The 22,017-nt window shown below is 43.0% G+C and overlaps 4 protein-coding genes across 29 annotated transcripts in view; 1 reads left to right on the top strand and 3 right to left on the bottom strand.

The window, feature by feature from the left end:
• Window positions 1-549: 549 nt before the first annotated feature.
• Window positions 550-5,438, bottom strand: cntf (ciliary neurotrophic factor). The gene is made up of 3 exons (XM_085778177.1): window positions 4,874-5,438; window positions 2,586-2,900; window positions 550-2,494 (listed from the first exon to the last, which is right to left on the bottom strand). Exons 1-3 carry the CDS (start codon window positions 4,982-4,984, stop codon window positions 2,303-2,305), a joined length of 618 nt encoding a protein of 205 aa, XP_085634303.1. The 5' UTR covers window positions 4,985-5,438; the 3' UTR covers window positions 550-2,302.
• A 1,864-nt stretch (window positions 5,439-7,302) lies between these two features.
• Window positions 7,303-8,717, top strand: LOC146991744 (uncharacterized). The gene is made up of 2 exons (XM_085778163.1): window positions 7,303-7,618; window positions 7,730-8,717. Exons 1-2 carry the CDS (start codon window positions 7,545-7,547, stop codon window positions 8,454-8,456), a joined length of 801 nt encoding a protein of 266 aa, XP_085634289.1. The 5' UTR covers window positions 7,303-7,544; the 3' UTR covers window positions 8,457-8,717.
• Window positions 8,718-8,794: 77 nt separating this feature from the next.
• Window positions 8,795-14,982, bottom strand: zfp91 (ZFP91 zinc finger protein, atypical E3 ubiquitin ligase). Its single transcript, XM_085778148.1, has 12 exons — window positions 14,054-14,982; window positions 13,729-13,766; window positions 13,486-13,602; window positions 13,102-13,141; window positions 12,584-12,694; window positions 12,410-12,502; window positions 12,077-12,262; window positions 11,802-11,852; window positions 11,528-11,606; window positions 11,114-11,228; window positions 10,901-11,000; window positions 8,795-10,803 (listed from the first exon to the last, which is right to left on the bottom strand). Exons 1-12 carry the CDS (start codon window positions 14,461-14,463, stop codon window positions 9,819-9,821), a joined length of 2,325 nt encoding a protein of 774 aa, XP_085634274.1. The 5' UTR covers window positions 14,464-14,982; the 3' UTR covers window positions 8,795-9,818.
• A 1,779-nt stretch (window positions 14,983-16,761) lies between these two features.
• rbm47 (RNA binding motif protein 47) overlaps window positions 16,762-22,017 on the bottom strand; it is a 30,985-nt gene continuing 25,729 nt past the window's right edge. For all 26 annotated transcript variants that reach the window (XM_085778093.1, XM_085778061.1, XM_085778119.1 and 23 more), the window contains 2 exons: window positions 20,485-20,678; window positions 16,762-20,082 (listed from right to left, as the gene is read on the bottom strand). In XM_085778093.1, the coding sequence (XP_085634219.1) occupies window positions 19,831-20,082; window positions 20,485-20,678 (446 nt within the window). In that variant the 3' untranslated portion in view covers window positions 16,762-19,830. The remainder of the gene's footprint in view (window positions 20,083-20,484; window positions 20,679-22,017) is intronic.

Here is a 22,017-nt window from a genome sequence, read left to right as displayed (position 1 = left end):
GCAACATATTACTGCAACCAGTAATAATTTGCCTGTGTTGAGTCTTTAAACTTACTGATATGTTCTTTAAATTGGACTTACGGTATTTCATTTCTTCCTATTGCACCTGTAGCAACATACTTGTACTTTTTTCGACCCAGTGTTATTTTTGGTCAAATTTGGCCTAAGTTGTCTCTTGTCTTTGACTGTTCTTGATCTGGGTCCAACCAGGCCACCAAAGCAACCAACTAAGAATGGAGAGCAGAGCTCGAAAAACCCTTTTGGAGGAAAAAAAAAAACATAAAGAAGATTTATGCACTGTGTAGTCCAGCAGATAGTTCATCACCAGAGTATACAAAGAAGAACATATTATGTCCTGCAATCCGTACCCAGAGCAGCAAATGCAATACATGTATTGCATCTACAGTATATCACATTAAACAGTAGGCTACTGCACTTGCATGCATTATTATACATGCAGGATGCATTTGTGCTCCATGATGTATTTTCATCCTTCATTTAGTGTATTCATAACAGATGTGGTAAATAACTTTTGGACATGTACAGTAGCTCATTGCTCAAATTTAATCTGGAAATTATTGATAGTGACTCCGATCAAATGACCCAACGCATTGCTTGTCTTCCAGTATCAACATCCAGTTTTCAGAAGAATGAAAACAGTTTGGAGTATCCTGTGTCATCCAAGTATCACACAGGTTTGTTTATATGCTCCCAGTGCAGCAACTAACAGTTCATCAACCTACAGCATGTTAACAAGACAAGTGTTAACTCAATAAAATCTCAAACCAAGAGTAAATGTAATATGGTCTCACAGATCTGCTTACATAATAAACATCTCATCTCTTCACTCACTTTATCGTGGATCTTCTTGGTTATCGAAACAAGATTATTCTACACAGGGTTCTCTCCCATTCACAGTATCTTCTCTTTGTCTTGTCCCGAAGCTTCATGCATCATTAAAGACAATCTGAGTCTGCAGCTGATGCTAATTTAATTAGCACCACAGCCAGAGTTAGATTGACAGAGTAGCATGTGAGGGTCATTTCTGGATTAATTTACATGATCACAATTTGACTAAACTACAACTTTACTTCTTGCAGTGCAAATGGCAACTGCCCAGTGGATAGAAACTGGATCACATGGCAGACACAAATCATTACTTTTCAGATAACTGAAGTTGGACCCGGTGAAAATGGAAAATGTGCCTTTTTGTGTTCATATCAAACACTATGATGACAAAGTTGTGTCCCTTTTAATGGGCTGTGAGTTGAAGATTTTTAGAGACTTCAACTAAACAAACAAAATCAGCGCTACAAAAAATTGTGTCCATTCATTTACCTATGAGCCTTGACTATTGATCTTCCATTTGCAACACACTTGTTGCTCCCTAAATGCTGTGACATGATTGTACATAGTTTCATTGCTACTAAAGTGCGATAAATATGTAAGAAAAACACACAAGTACAGTATAACTTGATATAATTATAGGAATTACAGGGGGCAACTAAGAAAGAATAGAAGAGCTTAGTCTCTATGCAATACCAACATGTGAACACTAGAGGGTGGTGTTACTTTTCTTTTTATTCAGACATTGAACACCGCCCCGGGTATTAATCTTTATGGAATGATTTAAAGCTGTGGTATCTACACATATCACAGCAACAGTCTAGCGGTGGTTTGAATACAGATGTTCTCATTTCCATCCAAACATGCCCCTTGCTGACTGCTTCAGCTGCCAGCTGCCCTGGATCTGGCAGTATATCTTCAATAACAATAACTACAGGTGTGTCAAGGGAGTAATGCATGCACAAGAAAATGCACAAGTGTGAGTTAGCAAGTGTTAGTGAGTGAAAAACACTAACAAGAAAGAAAGAAAGAAAGAAAAAAAGAAAGAAACTGTATCAGAATCAAGAGGCTTGTTCGATTTCATCTTATGATGAAATCAATAAATATATTGATGTATTAGACTCTGGATACTTAAATAAACTTGTACCATCAGATGTTATCAATGGTGATAAACATAGTTAGAGACTCTATCTGGGGCCTCTGTTCCTGTATAGGGGGCTTCATGCCCTAAAAATAACCCAGCCCACTCATCTCCCCTTGTCAGCTGGGATCAGTGTCTTTCTCCCTCAGCTGGCTGTTTTCACTCATCTCTTTCTTTTCCCTCCGCATCAGCCAGTGTCTCACTTTGGTCTTCACTCTTATCACCCTCTTACTTCTGTCTTTAAAAGTCTCACCTTTCCCCCCTCTCTCTGCCTTAATTCCACTTCACCCACACACACACGTCGAGCCTCCTTTCTCATCTCCGAGCGCTCCTAACGCTCCTGGTGCTCCTTGTGCTCCTGGCTCGCGTGGTCCTCACTTGCTCCTTGACTATCACAGAGGAGGGGCTCTGTAGCACGGAGCTGGCGGTCTTGGCCCAGTAGTCCACCTCTCTGAAGATCCGGTAAACCCAAAGCTTCAGGTCAAAGAGGAGGCTCGGGCCATCTAACTGCCAATAAGAAGGGGCAACAAGCTCTGCCTTAATTTTCATCCAAAAAGTTTATCATCATATCACAGTAACACGTGACATCAGCACCTACCTCCAGTCCATCCAAATTGGGAGTCAGGACTGCTGTGCCATCTGCAGCTTTGAGGAGTTCTCCAGTGTTGATTAAGAGAAGTGAGAGTCTCTCATTCACCATCTTCCTCTGGGTCTCGTAGTCACCCTTCTTCGCACCGCCAAGCTCCTCTTCCTCTCTGGCGATAGCCCTCTCCAACAAGCTGCGGCACTGGAACAGAGCAGAGTGGAGGCGCCAGAGCTTGTCCCTGTTGTCCAGCTGGGAGGAAGGAGGAGGGACTGACACCAGGCGACCATCAGCCACCGTAACATCTGGAGTGAAACTCTCCTTCTCTCTCTTGAGGTGCAGAGAGAGAGAGAGAGAGACCAAAGACAGTGGAAATCAAGCACAGATGTGAGATTTGGGAAAGAATTCCTGATGAAAAAGGAAAAGGAGGACGAGCTGGAAAGTGAAGCACACAAGTTTAAGTATTGAAGACTGTTTTCTGTCAAGCACTAAACACTTGTACTTTTGACAGCAATTTGGCTCAATACTGAAAATCACTTTGTATGAGGCAACAGGTATTTTCTCCTAATATTACATGAACCATTCCCATTGGTTCTCAGAATAATATATAGGCATCAAGATGAAGGCTTTTTCTTTAAGGAGGACTTCATGCGCAGCCTGATTCCAGTGAAGATTTCTTGAGTCAACAATTTAAAGGTTATGTCAACTTGTTAAAATAACATAAGCATAGAAAAAAAACGCCCTATTATGTGCAATGCACGTGATCAAACTGAATACTGTATGAAACAAATAAAATATACGAAGTTCGTTGTTGAGCTTTGCAAGTGCTTGTCGACAGACTTTGTTACCTTCAAACAGAGGCAGCTGATGACTCTAGCTTCATGTGGACCATACATGAAAAAGAGAGTATCGATCTTCTCATTTATGAAAATTAATTATATAAAATCTACAAAATACAACAAAAGCAGCTCCTCTGTCCTTTCAGAGCAACACTGTGAGAAATCCCATATTATGAGCTGGTCACTGAGGTTGTCAGGTCACTTCACAGGCATGACTGTATGGCATCAGATTCAGTACTTAAGTGAGTTGTGAATCTCAGAGGCCTACTTGTGACATTTTACTGAGGTGCCAATGTTAAGCCCTGTGTGCAAATTGTTACCAGAGTGACAGAGTGGCCTAATGTGACCCGCATACCCAGAGAGTCTGAGGGGCAAGTTCATGTTTACAGCTCAGGCAACAGAGGAAATGTGATCGAGGCAGTTGTGGATACCCTAAGCAATAATGTAGTCAAATAATAAAATAATGGATGATTATGAATTGAAAAAGTGGTAGGCTACCCTCTTAAAATGATTTAAGAGCTAAGGGACAGCCTGCCTGAAAAAAAACCAATTAATTTGCATTTCATTCAGACTAAACTAAATCCTGTTTGAGAGACAATGAGTACGACATGCTAAGACATATCTCATGTTGTGTTCACTGGAATTCGTCTGTAGCTGTCGCTTCAGGGTTTAAGCAGCAACACCTCCCAAAAAGCAACACTGTCAGTGATGAGGGTGCAAAACTGCGTAGGACTGGAAACTGAGGAAGACGTGAGGGACAGAGGGAGGAAGGGTCAAAATCCTGCAAAATATGTGGATGACATTATCTCCCAGTTCACTCCCTTGCCCCTAGCGAGACACGTAAAAGGGAAGATGAGGCAGTGATCTGGCAGGAAACCAAGGAGTTTTAATAACCCGTAGCTCTCACACCTTTAGGCAAAGAGGCACAGACTTGCTGGAGAAGAGATGAAGGCATTGTGCCCAGGCTCTATAGAGCAAGTGCCAAAAAAACGCCCACCACCGATTCCAGTCATTCCAACTGAGTTCAATCCCCAGTACCACCATCCCTCTGCATTTGTACCCCCTGCTGTCCTAGACATCATTTCCTTCCTTTTCACACAGACAAACTCTCCCCCTCTTATCTTGCTTTTGCACCCATCCCTATCTTCTTTCTCTCTCACACACACACACACTTTCCCCATGTCCTTCTTTTTGAACATTCACACTCACATAGTATACATGCATGCACAGGGGGACACTCATGAGACACACAGGCACACACACACATACATCAATGGTAAAATCTATTAATTTTCCAGTTAACCTTGGCCTATTTCCCTCTCTCTCTCTCTCTCTCTCTCTCTCTCTCTCTCTCTCTCTCTCACACACACACACACACACACACACACACACACACACACACACACACATATTTTTAACTAGTGTTGCAGCCAGTCAGTGGAAAAAATAAGCTCCTCTACTCACAAAAAGTTCCAGTAAGATGGAGCACTCGTGGTGCAGCTGCTCGGCTATGGCCGTGGCCCGGGCCGCGGTGGTCCGGCTGCGCTCCGAGCCCCTGGTCCGTCTGTCTGCCATCGGACGTCCTGCTCCCTCTGATCTGCTGACTACAAGTCGCACAGTTAAGACGCGCGCTCTTGTTGGAGCACCAACGCAACAGGCCGGTTCCCTAATATACAGCCGCGTGGTGCGCCTGCCTCATCCCGACAACACCGGATTCCCGTTCACGGTTGACTTCATGCTGCCCTTCCGCTCCCCTCCGCTGAAACCCAGTCGGTGCTGCCTTAATTAGAGCCGCAGGAGCCGCTCTTCTCTTCTCTAAGGTTTCGGTAAAACGAGTTTCCCAGTTTGTGCGACCTTGCCTGCTTGTGTTACAGACTTGGTGGCCAACTCTCCGCCCTTTCCCCAGAGAACCTGATGCCAGGCAGGAGGAATTTAACGGGACAAGCGGGGGCGGGGAGCCGCGGCGGGGAGGAGGGAGGAGGAGCCCATCAACTTATTCTTGAGGAGCTTATCTGATTTACTGGTTGTGACAAAAGCAATGGTAGTCTGACTATTTAAAACTGTTTCCGTATGTGCGTGTGCCTGCCTCCTCTACACACCACAGCTACACCACAAGGATTAATAACTCAGCAGGATGCGTTCACTGCATAGCCTGTAGCCTACTGTACTTTTACTGTTGAAGTGGGCCACCTAAACAATGATCCAATAGCATATACAAATATAAATAGGCCTATATCCTATAGCCTACATAGTTGTAAGGCTGATATTGATAACATAACATCAACAGGGGCCATTCTGTTGAGGGTGCTTTATTTTCCTGAGAATAGGCCTAACTACCTCTGTACCAGTGGAGGCTGGTCCATATACAGTCAGAGGAGGTTGGTCCTCCTCTATTTTTGAGAGGCCAGAGGAAGATCAATTATTTTAATAAAGAGTAACTGGTTGAAATAAACCATTACCAAAACATTTATAATATATTTTTAATCTTATGGAAGAAAATCCACTAAATCCATTTAAAACTTTTATGACAGTTCTCCAACCCCTCTTGGTTACTGTTGCTATGTGCGCCAAACTTTCACTGCTGCTCCTAACACAAGAAATACGGAGTTTTTAGCGATATTGGCATCGATTTTAAAGGAAATATCAGCAGATTTCTGGATAAACTGTTCGGAGATATCAGAGAGAAGCAGTCAGAGGGATTGTTCATAGTTTTCAGTTACGTGACCCATGCAGCTGGAGGGTAAACAAAGACACGACCGGACTCTTTTTTTTTCTCCGCCGTCAGCTCAGGTAAAAGCCAATTTAAAGCAGAAGTAAGCGGAATATTTGTGTTAATATTAAGTCTTAAATAGTTATATCTTCCGACAGCAATCACCTACATACAGTTTTTGGTCCGCTGTAAGCCGATGAGAAAACTTCTTGTATACTTCCTTGTATCCTACAATCTTTATCCAATGAGGAGAGAGAACGGCATGAAAGGCTGTGTGTGCAGCCAAGGGATGCGCATGAAGATCCAGACAAAACTGACAAAAAGTTAGCCAAAACGACCGGATCACTTACTTCTGCGATAAGATAAGACAGCAGTGGTTTAGTAAAATGAACAGGACCGGAAAAGCCCATGGGACTTGAATTTCCCTTGGGATCCATAAAGTATCTATCCAATCTAATGTAAGGTAGCCTAGCTGGTGACATAAAGTCTGATGTGACACAGATGCACATGAAAAGAGTGCAGCTGTTATAAATGTTGGACTGTTGGTTCCTGTGTTTGAAAAGCCAGCAATAAATCTCTGGACAAAGTTTTGTCATTAAATTAAACAACTGCACGAATAACTTTCCAGAACATGACAAAACTGATTTAGCGCAGGAAACGCATGCTTGGATTTAGCTGGCTAAAATATATATTGGCAATGGATGTTTGTGACTTCGGCAGTGAATTTATATAACAACTGTACTTTAGCCTATTATTAAAAGCATAGCCTAAATCAAAACATTTAAGGATACATGGTGTCATGGTGTATAATTTGGCACTTATTATTATTTATTCTTAACTGCTTGAATTAAGCTGCCTCAATGTCCTGCAAAAAATATTGGCTTAATGATAAAAGACTGGCCAAACCTGAGCAAATTATAGCTGAAAATAGCGTGTAAAACCTCTAGTGAACAAGATCCTCTAAATGACAATAAGTTAGATGCCTATACTACCTCATTTACCAATAGTAGGCTATTCTATAATATCTGTACCAGAGATGCTGGATCTCTTTATAAAGCAGTTAAACCAATGCTTGTTTATAATTGCGCACTGTAAAATAAACCGACTGTGTAATACCTCGCCTGTGCCGCAGGGGGCAGTGCAGGCCAACAGACTGTAAACACCGAGCTGCGGCGGCTACATGACGGCAGCTAACAGCTAACACACCAGCAGCCAGGAAGGCAGAAACGCTGTGGTAAATAAGCCTACAGGTGTGGAGGAAGATGATATGGGAATGATTTGCCTTTTTAGAGCTATATCACTTTGATAAATTCATTCATTCTTTATCGTAAGAGCGAAGTCATCTAGGAAAACAGCATCGGCTCGGTTTCCTGTAGAGACGAAGCTGCGCAGCTCCCTGGTTTAGTGCCACTTCATAGTGAAAGTATGAACTCTCTGGTTGGTTACGGAGTGTCCTCGGACTCTGACAGCGAAGGAGATGAAAACACCGCTGGAAATGGGTAAATATTAACTCAGAAAAGACATTATACTAAATACGGATTGTCAGGTAACTGTAAATAACACTATATAGGCTATTAACTAATCCTTTCCCCTGGCTCTCTGCTCCTCAGTTGTGCTGTAAAGGTGGCTGATGTTGGTGAGGTGGCTCCTGTCAAAAGGACCCACAATTTCCTGGTGGAGTCTGGTTCAGCCTCCAGTGATTCAGGCAGTGAATCAGACCCAGATCCCTCATCATCTTCTTCATCACTACCACGCCCCCCAGCAGCAGCAGCAGCAGCAGCAGCAGCAGCAGCAGCAGCAGCATCTGCGGCCTGCCATCGCACACTGCCTGCCCCCTCCCTGGGTTCACTCCCCCCTCACAGACTGCCTCCTCCTCCTCTGAATACCTGCTCTGACAGCAGTGTGTTTGCAAACCCTTTCAAGGCTCAGGCAGACCAGAAGCTCAGCGCCTTGCAGAAACACGTCCCCCTGACAATGCAGGCCAAGCCCTCTCTGATAGGAGGCAAAAGGGTGTGTGTGTCATACAGGAAGGACGGAAGGTGCAGGTTTGGGATCAAATGCAAGTTCGCTCATGACAGTGACCTTCAGACTCCGGTCCCTCCCTCTGACTGTCCACCTGTGAGCGATGAGGCCGCACCACCGGTGTCGGAGCAGGCCGAGCCCCATGCAGGCGGCTCCTGTGGCGCAGGATCCCACAACGCCACAGAGGAGGAAGAAGCTGGGGGGCAGCAGGGGAAGAAGAGGAGGGTTGGACTGAGTAACACCTTGATTCCTCCTAAACGAGCCATGAAGCAGTACGCCGTGCAAAGGGACAGAGAGCGGCTTAATATGGCCTGATGGGGGGGGAGTTCCCCCCCCCCCAAGCTGTAACACTGTGATCTCATAAAGCAATAGTACGTAGTGCAGATGGAACAAGTTTCTCTGTGTTAAGTCTGTAGAAAACGTCTACTGTCCGTTGTAGGATGAATAATAACTCAGGCCTGTGAGCACGTCACTTCTGACAGTTATATATTTATATCTCTCACATACAAAGATTAAGAGACATTCAGGTTTTGGAAAGCACATGATGATACAACTGTTAATAGCTGACCCTCTCCACAAACTTACCCCTAGCTGCCAAAGCTGAGTAGAAAGAAAAAAATGTTGTGTGATGCTGTCAATGAAAACACTTTGGATAAATGTTAAGACATTTATTTACATCATACTGTATAAATGAACAGTTTTTTGTTTCTGCATTACCACACGTCCTATTTCACAGATCAGAGAGGTGCTGATTTAGTATTCACATGTTATGAGGTTTCTACACAGCCTCACTTATCAAATGACATTACACTTCCCAGATTATAATCGCATTTTGAGTTCAACTGTCTTAATCATCAAATGGACTTGGCTTTTTTTTTTCTCTGCGGGGTAATATGGGATTTCAAATGTCCAAGGACACCTTTCGGCTGCCTACAATGACCTAAGACTACATTATACATGTTATTATTCCTTCAAAAGCCAACCAACAGCGAGGCTTGACAAACAGCTGCACAATTATTGTGGGAACAGGTTTAATGACACTGCTAAAAATATCTAAAGTATGCATATTTGTGACTTTTTACAGCCCTGTGAAACACCTTCTATACTTTCCAGGTTTTTAAATGTTTAATCTATATTTGTGAGTTCAGAGTGTGTTTTGACCTCTTTGAGTGAATGTTTTATAGTGGACAATAAAAGAAAAATGACTCTACTCACTGAAACAGATTTTACTCACCCCACACATATTGCAGATGCTTGTCGTTTTATAGCTGTTGTGTTTAGTTCGTCATATAAATTAGCTTCATTTATTCCAGAAAGAACTTGCCACACACCTGCCATTAGATGCACTGTGTATTACTAGGAAGTTTGCTATATTATTGCATAATAACAACATCTCTGCAATATTACCTCAGCATCAACACACACACACACACTCACATAAAAGGCTAGTTAAGTTTACAGGACTGTTATGTACAAAGGCAACAACTTACACATAGACACATCTTTCCCTGATACAGATATTCTAAAAAAAAAAAACTACCAAATATGACTATGAGTGAACAGTACATAATATATTGGTGATCCTACATTTACCTCAAACATTGCAGTACAGTAATATCAGGGTAACTGATGACATAATCTCCCTCTATCTTCTTCTTTGCGGGCTCCCTACTGGTTTTACATGAGGGCCTCCTGCACATGTCTCTCAGTGCCGTCAGCCAGAACCTCCCCTTGTCCCGTCTGCGCCCAGACCACGCCGTCCTCCCCCGCGGCAGAGCTGGCTGACGGAGAGGAGGCGGCGAGCACTGAACTGTCCAGAATAAAGCTGTCTCTGTTGGTGGAGGCCGGATCCTGGGGCTGGGTTTGGGATGGAGAGAGCAGCGGGGGGCTCGGGGCGGTCGTCTGCAGGGTCTGAAGCTGGTGAGAGGTCGCGAGGATGGGGATCTGCTGCATGTGGGTCTGGGACTGGCTGACGGGCTGGAAGGTCATTTGCAGGATTTGCGTCTGGCTCTGCTGCTGCGAGGAGTACGACTGGAGGTGCTGGAGCTGGGGCCGGTGCTGCGTCAGCACCGAGCCGGAATGGAGGGTCAGCTGTTGGATCTGAGGCTGCTGCGGCTGCTGAGCGGCCTGCACGAACTGGACGGGCATTTGCAGCTGGAGGTGAGTCTGCTGCTGGTTGTCGGCGGGGGAAGGGGGGTCGATGGGGGACAGGGCGATCGTCACCGGCACCTGCATGGTGTGGAGGCTCTGGTCTTGTCCCAGCAAAACCACCTGGTGACTCACTTGCTGGGTCACGTGACCCATCTGGGACACCTGAGCCACCTGCTGCCCCACCTGCCCCTCCTGGCTCAGCTGGTCCACCTGCCCGTCCTGCCCCAGCTGGCTCACGTCCAAGTTGGCGACCTCAGCTTGCATGGGGTTTCCCGGCAGCTCCAGCAGGGAGGCGGGGGTTGTGATGAGGGCGCCGGCGTTGGCAGCCAGCGCCTCGGCGATTAACACCTCTGGGTGACTCTTGGCCTTATGGGCCACGACGCAGTCCTTCTTCTCAAACTTCTTGCCACAAATGGAGCAGGAGAACTGGTATGTGGCGTCGGCGTCGTGTTTCTTCATGTGCCAGTTGAGAGACGCCTTCTGCCGACAGGTGAAGCCACAGATCTCACACCTGTGGAAGGAATTGAGAATCGAGTGGTTATGATGTCAGAAAATATTACTCACTGGCAGACGACAAAAAACTCCTCTGTGAAGAGGATGGTACTCACTGTAGGGGCTTCTCTCCTGTGTGGATCATGCGGTGCACAGCCAGGTTGTGGGAGCTCTTGAAGGCACGAGCACAGAACTCGCAGATGTAGTCTCTCTGGTCTAGAATCACAAAAACATCCAAATATCGATGTGATTTCATAGACTGTCATCATCACTTCTGGAAAGGAAATGGTCAAACAGGTTGTTATTGTATGTAAGCACCACATGCGTACCTGTGTGGTGCTTTGCGTGACGCAGAAGCTGCTTCTGTAGACGGAAAAGTCTTCCACACGACGGATGAGGACACACATATTTCTTCTTGAGTAAGTGCTGGTATTTTATATGGTGCTGTTGTGGGAAAACAAAAGGAAATGCAGGACAGCGCATCAGCATCAGGTGAATGGAAGGACACAGAACACGCACTGTACATGAGGTTTTGTTATCACAGTTGATAAACGCACGTGGGATCATATTTTCAATAAAATGGAAATTATTATTGCAGTGTATCTATTTCATGCAAAACTTCATAACTGTGCAGATGTCAGCTCGGGTCCAAGTTTAGTTCTCCTCAGCTAAAAGCAATGAGGCAATTAACTACAAGTCTATGAACATTTTACACATTTGCTACTGCTGATGCGGAGACAAACCTGTAGGTAGCGGGGATGAGCCAGGACTGTCCCACAACCCTCCATCTCACAGCGAACGTATTGCACGGGGGGCTTCTTTCTGTGTGGGTGAAGCATAATGTCACCAAATGTTGTCATGAGTTTCCACACCTTCACTTGGATGCACCACATATTTGTAGATTTATTTCCAACAAAGGTGTTGGTCAATCATATACATATCCTCAATTTATTGGATAATAATCCATAGAATTATATTATTAATTCCAATAACGACCCGATGCAGGCGTCATTTTACCTTCTCTTTGGCAGCCTAGGGGTTTTGTCGTCTTTTTTCCGCCGGCCTCTCCTGACACACAGTGAACAAACAAGACAATTTCATATTATGTAGTGAGTGAATACACATCCACTTTGTAAAGGAGTTTGCAATACATCCACAAAAACAACAATGCCCTTTGTGAACCTTTAACAATACAGTCACAGTAAGAGCAATAACTTCACATTAGGCATAAAAACTATGTGAATCTGTGAAACTTTAACTGTATATTATATGTTGAGTGAAACAGTGCATACTTCCTAGGTCCCTCTGGATCCTCCACAATTTCTTCCTCTAGCTTTACTTCCTCTTCCACACTTTCCACGTTATCCGAACCTTCTGTCTTTATCTCAGCAACCTCTTTCTCTTTCTTAGGTGCCTTCTCTTTTTCTTTCTTCTCCTTCTGTCTAGGAGGAGCTCTGCGCTTTGGTTTCGGGGCATCCCTAAGAAGATAAACAGAAATATCAAGTTACAAAACAAATATTTAAAAAAAAAAAAGGCAGCTATGTCTAATCATGGCTGAAATTGAAGAAATTCACATCTAATGCAAACAGAGGTGCAATCCCATCCCCTCCCCTGCACACACACACCTTTCACCCTTCGGGTCATAGCTCTGGTCATTTAAGTCATCTCTGAAAGGAACATCTTCATCACTGCTGAGGGCCTCTTCCTCCTCTGCACCGCTGAAAGCAAAAGAAAGAGACTTGAAACAGGATTTTACACTTTCTGTAAGGGATCGAGTGATGCACTTGAGATAAATTTACCTCTGACTCTGTGGCTGGAAGTTGAGCTCGCTGGAGTCCTCGTGAAATGGAGGGTCTTCATCATCCAAGACGGGTTCAGCAACATTCACACTTTCCTCCTCTTTCTTTTTACTGAGACAGCAAAGTGTGAAACTCATTGGTCATGAACACATCACCTAGCTCTCAGTCAGGCAAACACTTTCACAATATACAACACACATATATGCTTACAATAAATGATATGCAGCATCTCAATTGCTCAAATGATGAATATCTCTGTAATGTCAGCGTAAATATTCGTCTGCCCTATATATTTTTTGCAACAGCCCTTAAATGTGTGTCAAAGATGTGATAAAATCCATCATAATCACATCTTAAAATAAGGTAAAAAAAAAAAAACGTTTAGACATAATACGCATGAACTAAAACCACAATTAATGAAATGCAGGTGTCTTCTTGAAATTTAATGAAAGGATTGTTATATTATTAAATTATATATACCATACCAATAACACACATGATGCAATATAAACACTTACATGTCATACTTCTCTTTGTTGTTTACTTCTCCTTTCACCGCTGCATGACATACAGAAAAAAGTCAAGAGTTTAAAAAAAGGCAATGATTATGAATGATGCACAATTTAAGAAAAACAAAAACTAAAAGCCAATTATTTTAAGTGATAAGGAAGGGATGAGAACAAGTCTGCTGATGCCAACCAGTCAATGATTAGAAAACATGAGGCAGATTTTCCTGACAGTTCTCTGAATTTCTAAAAAAAAAAAAAAATTTAAAATAAATAAAACAACCTGAGGAACAGCAGTCGGCATGGCATTTCAGTGTTTCTCTGTGCGAGTGTGTATGATTTGATTTGTGAATTACAGGCTGAACCATAGCAGCTCATTGTCAACAGGTTGCTCACCAGCTGGATTCTCCATCCCAGGTTCGGTCTTACACACAGGCTTGGCAGCGCCGCGGCTGGCCCTGCCAGGAGGGGGCTTGGCACGAGTCTGGGCTGGGGGGCGTCTGGAGGGAGGAGCTGGAGCGAGGCAGCAGAGGCATGCCATCAAACATACCGTTTGTGATCCAGGCAGGACACATGGTTTGCAATACATGGCAGGGATGGCATGTAACAAGAGTATATACGACATCAAGAGTTTCTTACCTTGAGCATCTGTGGCAGGTTTCTTTGGGCTCTCCAAGCTGCACAAATGAAAATAAAAACACCAAGATGAGACATTTCCTGGAAAGATCAATGCATCAGATCTCTGGTGAGACAATGCATTCAAAAGTTGTAGCACTGCTTAGTCTGACATAAGAAAGCAGCCAGGTAAGTTTCACTCCACCCTCCTCCCTGCACAGAGCAGCAGAGAGGGGATGAGCCGGGCTGAAGGCGGGCTCCTGTCTGACTGTAATGCTGCACATGTCAAACTATACACAAACAAATGCAGGACTCTCACGACCTCCGCGCTGTGCAATTAAAATCTTACTCTGTGCCTTGAAGGCTGTCACCTGCGACCCCCCCTTCAGGCTCCGCTGCTCCCGCAGAGTCTGAACATTTCTTCCGCCTGGAGTTGGAAACTTTCCTCCGCTTGGCCGCGCCGCTGTCCGGGCTCGGCTCGTCTTCGTCGTCGCTCCTGGTGTCCTTCAGCCAGGCCGGGACTGCCCTGGTTGACCTGTCCCTCAGGACCCGTCCGGAGCTCTGCGGGCTCCAGGCTGCTCCGTTGACGTCCGCTGACGGAGCGGAGACGCCGGACCTCGGGCGGCCGGCCACCCGCTCTCTGAGCCCCCTCCTCGGGGTGACGGCCGTACTAGTGGCCGGGGTCTGGGCTGCGGCCTTGTCCTCCGCCGTCTCTTCACCTATATTTACATTCCCGGCTCGGTCGCCGACCGGTTCCATCACCGTGAGGACACTTCAGCCGACCTCAAATCCCGCTTTAAGTCAACCACGTTTACTTGCAATTAGCGGAAAAACGGACCACATCTGGTTTAAAGACGTTTTGGTGGCAGGCGGCCTTTATCCACCAGTGGGACATTTTCCGTGAGTGCGCTGAGTTCGTCGCAGATTAAATGCATGTATTTATTGATTAGAAATTGAAAACTTTTCTTAATTATCTATTCATTAATAAACCGATATAATTTTAAAGAAGCAGACACTATTTTCGCGTTCTTAAAGCTATAGTAAACCTACTTATTCGCCCGGGCCTGGTGCACAACCATTTTGTGCGCTTTGTTGCGTCTCCTTTAAGCCAAATATAAACTGGGGTTACATTCAGGAGCGGGGCCGCGTTTCAGCAGCTCTGACAACCATGTGGATTTCCATCCGTGCCTCTCGCAACACCGACTCGACCTGGCGGTGGTGTTAGTAGATCTGCAAATGCAGCAGCAGCCGTGCAAAAGCAGCGCGCACACGGATGGCCGCCGGTGCATCATGGGAACTGTAGTCAAAGTCGCACAAGCAGAGCTTGGGTTTTGTTTGAAGGGTATTTCTCTACTGTACTTTATCTGTTTTAGGATGCAAAACAAGTATAGACAGTAATCTGGCAACACATTCTTGCAAAAAAATAAACAACACTGAGTAATAAAATTTCAATTTAAAAAAAAGCAGAACATTTTTTGCTGCCACACATAAAACCAGATGAAATCACAATATTCCTGGACTGAGTATAGAGATGTGCTAAATACATTTATACAGTATACGATATTTAAGTGTGGTAAATATTCTCCTGCACGTGTAGAATTGATTTCTTGTTAACTTCAATACATAGGCTATTAAATGTGGTTATTTATGGTGGTTTATTGATGACTGAGGAGCTAACATGGCTGCCACTGAAAAACCTGCACAGTCGCTTTGCTGCAAGCTGCTATGATGAAGTGTATTTGCCACCAGATGGCAATGTTACCCTGACTGTTAAACTCCTGTCATTTCAAACAGCGCTGGTGTAAAATGTGACTTTCTCTTGCCATTATTTAAAATAATAAAAGTAGGCCTACATGTGGTATCGGGAGAAGTGCTTATAATGGCAGTGTGTGTTAGTCCTAAATTAATAGTTAGGCTATTCATTCTTTCCATTGGCTTGGCAGGGTCTGTGAAGCATGTATTATACTCATCATCAACACACAGTTGAGACAAAACCGGCACATGGCGATAATCCAATGACAGAACAATCAGATATTGATACCAATAACCTATTGTGTAATATTAAACCCCAAGAATGAACAGTGGACCTCTATTTAACTAGACATCCTCCTCCTACTCTGAATGAAATGTTGTTACTGTGGAAGGTATTTCAGTTAAAAAAGAGATGGATGCACCTCTGAATAAATTATTATTAGATTAACCAAATATATGGTGTTCCCCCTTTGTATTGTTAATCTATCATTTGGTCTATTCCTGTTTTAAAACTTGAAAGTTATGATTTTGTTGTGTGAAATCTGAATTATCAAGGGGATTTTTTAATAGACATTCACACAGTGACAGTGGAGGGTGAATGACAACACATGTTGATGAGTGTTTTAGACCTATTAGTGTCACTTGCATCAGTCTGCCCACTCCTTATATATGAAGTTATTGTTTTTCCACATCATGGCATAAACATGTGGTCGTTCAGCGTTTGTTCGTTTAATGAATTAAAAAGTGTTTAACTGAAAGTGAGTGCTGTCACAACCTTTTTTTGTACACCCGATTTACTTGTTCATACGTGGAGAGTGGAGTTGAGCACGCCAAGTCTGCTGATTACCGTTCAGCTGAAAGGTGCATGGTGACATTGAATAAAACAAAATGTATTCTTGTAATTTCCCTCTTGTGCATATCGTACACTGCGTGATGATGAAAGGCTACTTTTGTTCTTAAAATCCTCCCTGAACTCCTCACTGGGGCACAACATGTTTCTAGAGTAAAGTTGACCTGCCACAGAGAAGTTTATGAAACATTCTCCAAACACTGTGCTGCCGCTGCTCTCTCCTCTCTCCGCCACCATATTGCTTAATAATGGCTGATATATGAGGTCAGAGATGGGTTTCCATTCACAGAGGTCGGAGTCAAAGTCTTCTGCTTCTGAACCTTTCAAGAAACTGCTGACCCTTCTTAGTACTTTCACAGTTATGAGGTTTAATCTAAAACTTAGCCAGGTTTACACGGTCTGACACGCAGGGAAATACAGAGAGAGACGAATGAATCACACAACATTGCAATGCATCCTTTTAAAAATGCTTTATTTATCTACTTTAACACTATAAATATAACAATGAACAAGCTTTTTTTTTTTTTAAACAAACCTTCGGATAGAAAATAGTCTGCTTAGGTCTACAAAGGAATGGCAAAGGGCACATCTTGGCAATAAGGCACACACTAGGAAGAGTTTAAATGGTAACACCTATATTAAACTAGGCATATGCAGCTCCACACCACTGACACAAGGAGCAGGAGGAGTTCGTCCTCCTGCCGTAGTGTGGGTGATATGCAGACAATAGAGAGTAAAGTGGATGTTTTGAGTGGGAGGCAGGAGCAGAAGGACACACTCGTCTGCTGTCTAACACGGGGCTGTTAAATCACCATTACACTTTTAATAGCTTGGTCAAAACTGACAGGTTGAGTTTCAACACTAAGAGCTCAGAGTGCCAGCTGGTCATCACACTTCAATCGGCCAGTTTTAGTCCTGGTTGGCAATCTGAAGCAGAACGAGGCGACCTCTGTGTTCCCACTCATAACACCAAATATGGTTCAAAATAACAAACATAATATTACACATAACAAAAAAACATGAACCTTGAATGTTTAAAAACTATTGGACACTTTGGCAAAAAAGAGTTTTTTTCACTACTTTTGTTACTTTGACTTTTTATCCCTAAAACAAGGTGTAAATAAAGAAAAGAAATACGTTTTAGAATATATTATACCTTTTCTTCTCACTTCATAGATAACACATGTAATGCATATATTAAATATATCCTGACTTATTGTCATCATACAAGAATATAATAAAAGCAGTTTGACAGCAGTTTGCCTTCTAAATGAAATCCAGTTTCTGAGGGGAGACAAGTAGCAAAACGTAGAGGGAGATGAAACAAAAACATTGTTTTTGTTGTAGGTTGAACTTTTCATTCAAATTCTTGAATCAATATCTTAATCTTGATTTTTTTTCATCTCAAAATCCAGGCCATCACTAAAGTCAAACTCAACATTATACTTTGTGTGTAAAATGTTGAAAAATTAGCCAATGGTATCTCCTCGAATGCAGGAAATGAAAACTACAAGAACAAAAGGCTGCATACAAATGTTTTTTGTGTAGTTATATAAAGACGGTCTTTGTGGAGTGTGACTTCATGATCAGCAGCTGTTTGCATCCGTCATGTTTGTGTGTTGTAGTACATACAGTACATGCATAGCTACTGGTACATCAGCATGAGGTATTGCTCCAGTTATTCCCCATTCAATTTTACACTGTTTTCAACAGAGAGAGCAGAGTTTTAAAAGTGCCTACTAAACATTCATAAGGGTTATTTTATCTTTCATGCTTTATCTGCAAGGAGAGAAACTCTGTCAGACAAGCAGAAACCAGTTCACATATGAGTTCATGCTCAGTATTTAATATCTCTTCATCTGAAAGCGGCAAATCTCTTGCCTTTTATAAATACGTTTAAGTGCACCTCGGTCAAGCACAGTTCTAAGGACAAGAAATGAGGAGGAGACACATGTATGGTGTGTTACTGCAGGATGGTTCAGAGAAGAGACTTCAGGAGAGAGGTAGCCTTGTCACATCTGACTGCACAGACTGAAACCTACTCGTCTCACCACAGTGATACCACAAATCTGGTTCATTAGAAATATGAGCGGAGAAGACGCCAGTGCCATGCACAGATGGAGGTCTTCTCCTGTGTGTGTTTTGTTTTGAAAGGCACAGTGAAAAGCATAGAGTTGCACATACATGCAGATGAAAGACCCTGTGGCCAGGCCCAGAGAAGTTTTCTGATGTCACAAGACTGGAGTGTATGTAGCCATAGGTTTTTGGTTAGCACTGGCAAATGCAGGAGCACTCTACGAGACAGAGTGCTCCAGTCCATATAGAAAATTGTCTCTCATTTCTGTCCATATTTGTTCACCTTTCAAAAGTCAAACAATTAAAAAAAACATCAATAAAAACATGCACAAATGAGCAAAAACAACTAATATCTGTTCAGTCTTAGTCCCCCCGCTGGCGCAGTTTCAGAGGACGGGAAACATCTCCATGCACATGATGTTACTCTCAATAAGGCTTAGACATAAACAATGCAGAAAATAACTGAAAAAAAGCCTTCAGTTTTCTTTCTCTAACATTAGTTCCCCAGGGAATCTGTCAAAATAATATTAGTAAGTTGGCTACTTTTCTTCAAATAAACCATTGTATACTATACGTTTCCAAAAGTTAAAGTAGAGACATAAAAACAAGCAAACTAACTGTAGGCAAAAAAAAATAAAAACATCAACAGAAAAAAACACTTACAACCATCATTAAAAACAACCAAAACACAAATGAAACTAAATAAACCTAAAAGTACCAAACAGGTGTGTCTGAAGCATACACATTCAACCAGCATGGACGGACAGCATCACCTACAGCATGAAGCAGTGTGTTGAATACTATATATTAATGAAAACAACATTAGTATATCTAAAGACAGCTGTCTTCAGTGGTATCCTCATTTGTCAGTAGTTCCTGTTGTCTTTTTTACTTCTTTTCAATTAACCCTTCCATCCAATTTTTTTTTATACATAGTGTAAAGGTCTATGTTTCCTGCTTCAACAAACAAACACTGAGCCCAAACTAAAAAGAGAAACCTGCATAGAACAAAACCTTAAATATGAATCTTCTCTTCATAAATACTTGAATGTACCTTCAGTGTTCCCATTGCCATGGGAACAACGTAGTGGGGGTGGGTCAGGGAAAATGGGCGTGTTTGTGTTGTGAGTATGTGTCATGCTGATTTTTGGGGAATGTCCTTGTCATTACATACAAGCAGGTTTCCTCAGTGGTGGAGTTTCTTCTATTGTGTTGTATGGTGTTCAGTAGAAAAGAGTGGTGCTGCATCATTAATCCAGGCTGCACTGAGGCCAGTAGGTGGGACAGATATAAAATGTCTTGTGTCTGTGTCCTTAACATTTATTTAATTCCTTCAAAGTTCTTGGAGGTTCCCCAAGCTTAAGAGACATTTTGAGATGTTGCCGTGGTTGTTCAGCCACAGCGAGGAAAACTTATTGTAGTTATTTAATGCCATCTGAGCCCCGGGATCAGTATGTCTGGTAGACATCGTGGATGGGCAGCTGGAAGGCTGTGGCGGGAAAGGCCTGTGGCACAGCGTAACCTGTGTAGCCTCCGTAGGCTGCAGCTGCCACCGCTGCATTCTTCTGCAGAGCAGCCAGAGCGGCTGTGTTGGCAGCGTAGTTTGTGATGGGGACGTATCCAGCTCCATACAAGCCACCAGCGGCTGGAATACGCTGAACATTGTGGGCCATGGCATAGACGGGAGTGATTGGACGAGTCTGGGAAATGTAGGCAAAAAAAAGAAAGAGGGACATGGTGAATAAGAGAATTATTAATGTAATATGTCATGAATCGATACACTTGTCTGTTGGACAGATTCAGCAGAAGCATCACATGGTGAGTTGTTTTTCCTTGAAAAGTACAATTATTATGTCTTTAAAAAAAAAAAACGTTACTGAAGTTATTTGAAATATAAAAATCTGACTTTTTTCTAGCCAATGATATCAAAATTTAACTCCTTGAATGACTATGTACATATGTGAATATAGCTGAACTAGTGGCAAGCTGCTGAAAAATGTAACTGCTGGTTAGATCAAGGTGTATAGAACAAATTACTAATGTAATTCACTACTCCCAACACTGCATTGTAATGATCATGAATAATTTAAACATTTGCACACCTGGAAAGGTGGAGGGGTGGAGACTGCAGGCAGGACGGTGGCAGCAGCAGCGGTAGCGTTGGTGTGTTCAGGGTGTTGCATGGCCAGAGGGTTGATAAGGTGCTCGACCGCGTGCACCTTCCCCTCCTCCATCAGCTTGGCTGTAGGAGCTGCACTGAACACTGGGTACTGTCCACCCAGAGTCTGCAATGCCACTGCACAGAGACACGACACATGAATGAGAGCTTGGATAACGACAGGCTGGACCACATCAGAAAATAGAGCAGAGCAAGAAATAACGTGCGTTAATAGGTTTGTGTTCAAAATACAGGACATAATAGGCGGAGATAAGCATACATGCACCAATGAAACAGGGATACCTAGATCTGAAGGTTGTCTATGAAAGCGGGGTGAGGTAAACGGAGGCAGTGAAGGTTAAGAGAGAGAGATAGTTTGAAGGATATAATTTAGGCAAGAAGTGAAAATATAATAAGTTACACAAGTTGGCGTTGTGGTGTGATTCGGATTATGTTGGTGCTCAACTGTGGATTAACCCCAGTGTTCCACACACACACAAACACACGCACACACACGGACGGACCCACATCCACACACTCACAACATGAGCACAACGTCAGTCATTGTTTCAGAAGGACAAAAGTCTTTTCAATCTGGTGGTGATCCTGTGATTTCACACAGACTGGGACTGAAGCCGAGCTCCAGACTGGGGTCAAACCGTTTCAGTGGGAGCATCAAGACAAAATCCTTCACAAAAATGGACCTCTGATCAGCCAATACATGACATTAGTAGTAATAGTGGGATTTTAGATAAAGAAAGCATCGGGCAAAGCACGCCCTGACATACGGAGACAAACAACCGTTCACATCCGCAGGCAGTTTAGAGTCACAAATCCGCCTAACCTGCATGTGAGGAACAGTATAATAAACCTGAATAATACCAGTTTGCGCATTCTCATTTAATATTTTTTTATCGTCAATATAAAAAGGTACTTGAAATAAAGAACTTTGATTATCAACTCATGAATACTTTATGTTATTTTTTGTGTTTTGTTATGTCACAATAGTGAGTTGGATTTTTATCCTTCCTCATTCTTGTCAGTATGATGTATTAGATTTCCTTTTGCTTACGGTCAAAACAGCAGACGGTAAGAAAATCGAGGAAACAATCTTTCAAAAACAATCCACCTCACAACTTTGCTGCCACATTATTTTTTATCTGGGACAGTAGTTTCTGTCACTACAATCACAATGGCTGTAATTACATTGCAGACTATATGCTAAATAAAAAATAGTTCAAGATTCCAAAAACCAAATCATAGAGCATGTACTTCAAACTAAGCAGAATGAGATGGGCAAGAGCTCTCAATAACACTGGTATTATCCTGTAAATGATCAGAATAGAGTGGATGCACAAGAGGAGATAAATAATCTTTGGTTCATGCACTTCAACTTTGTCTTTTTGTCTGAAACAGTTTTAACTCAAAAAGGAATGAAAAAGTATGGCAGCTGCAATTTTTTTTCTGACATCCATCA

This window comes from Trachurus japonicus, chromosome 1 (assembly GCF_045865225.1).
Source record: "Trachurus japonicus isolate A0001 chromosome 1, Traja_1.0".
NCBI classification, from domain to species: Eukaryota; Metazoa; Chordata; class Actinopteri; order Carangiformes; family Carangidae; genus Trachurus; species Trachurus japonicus.
This window is presented reverse-complemented; position numbering and strand designations above follow the sequence as displayed.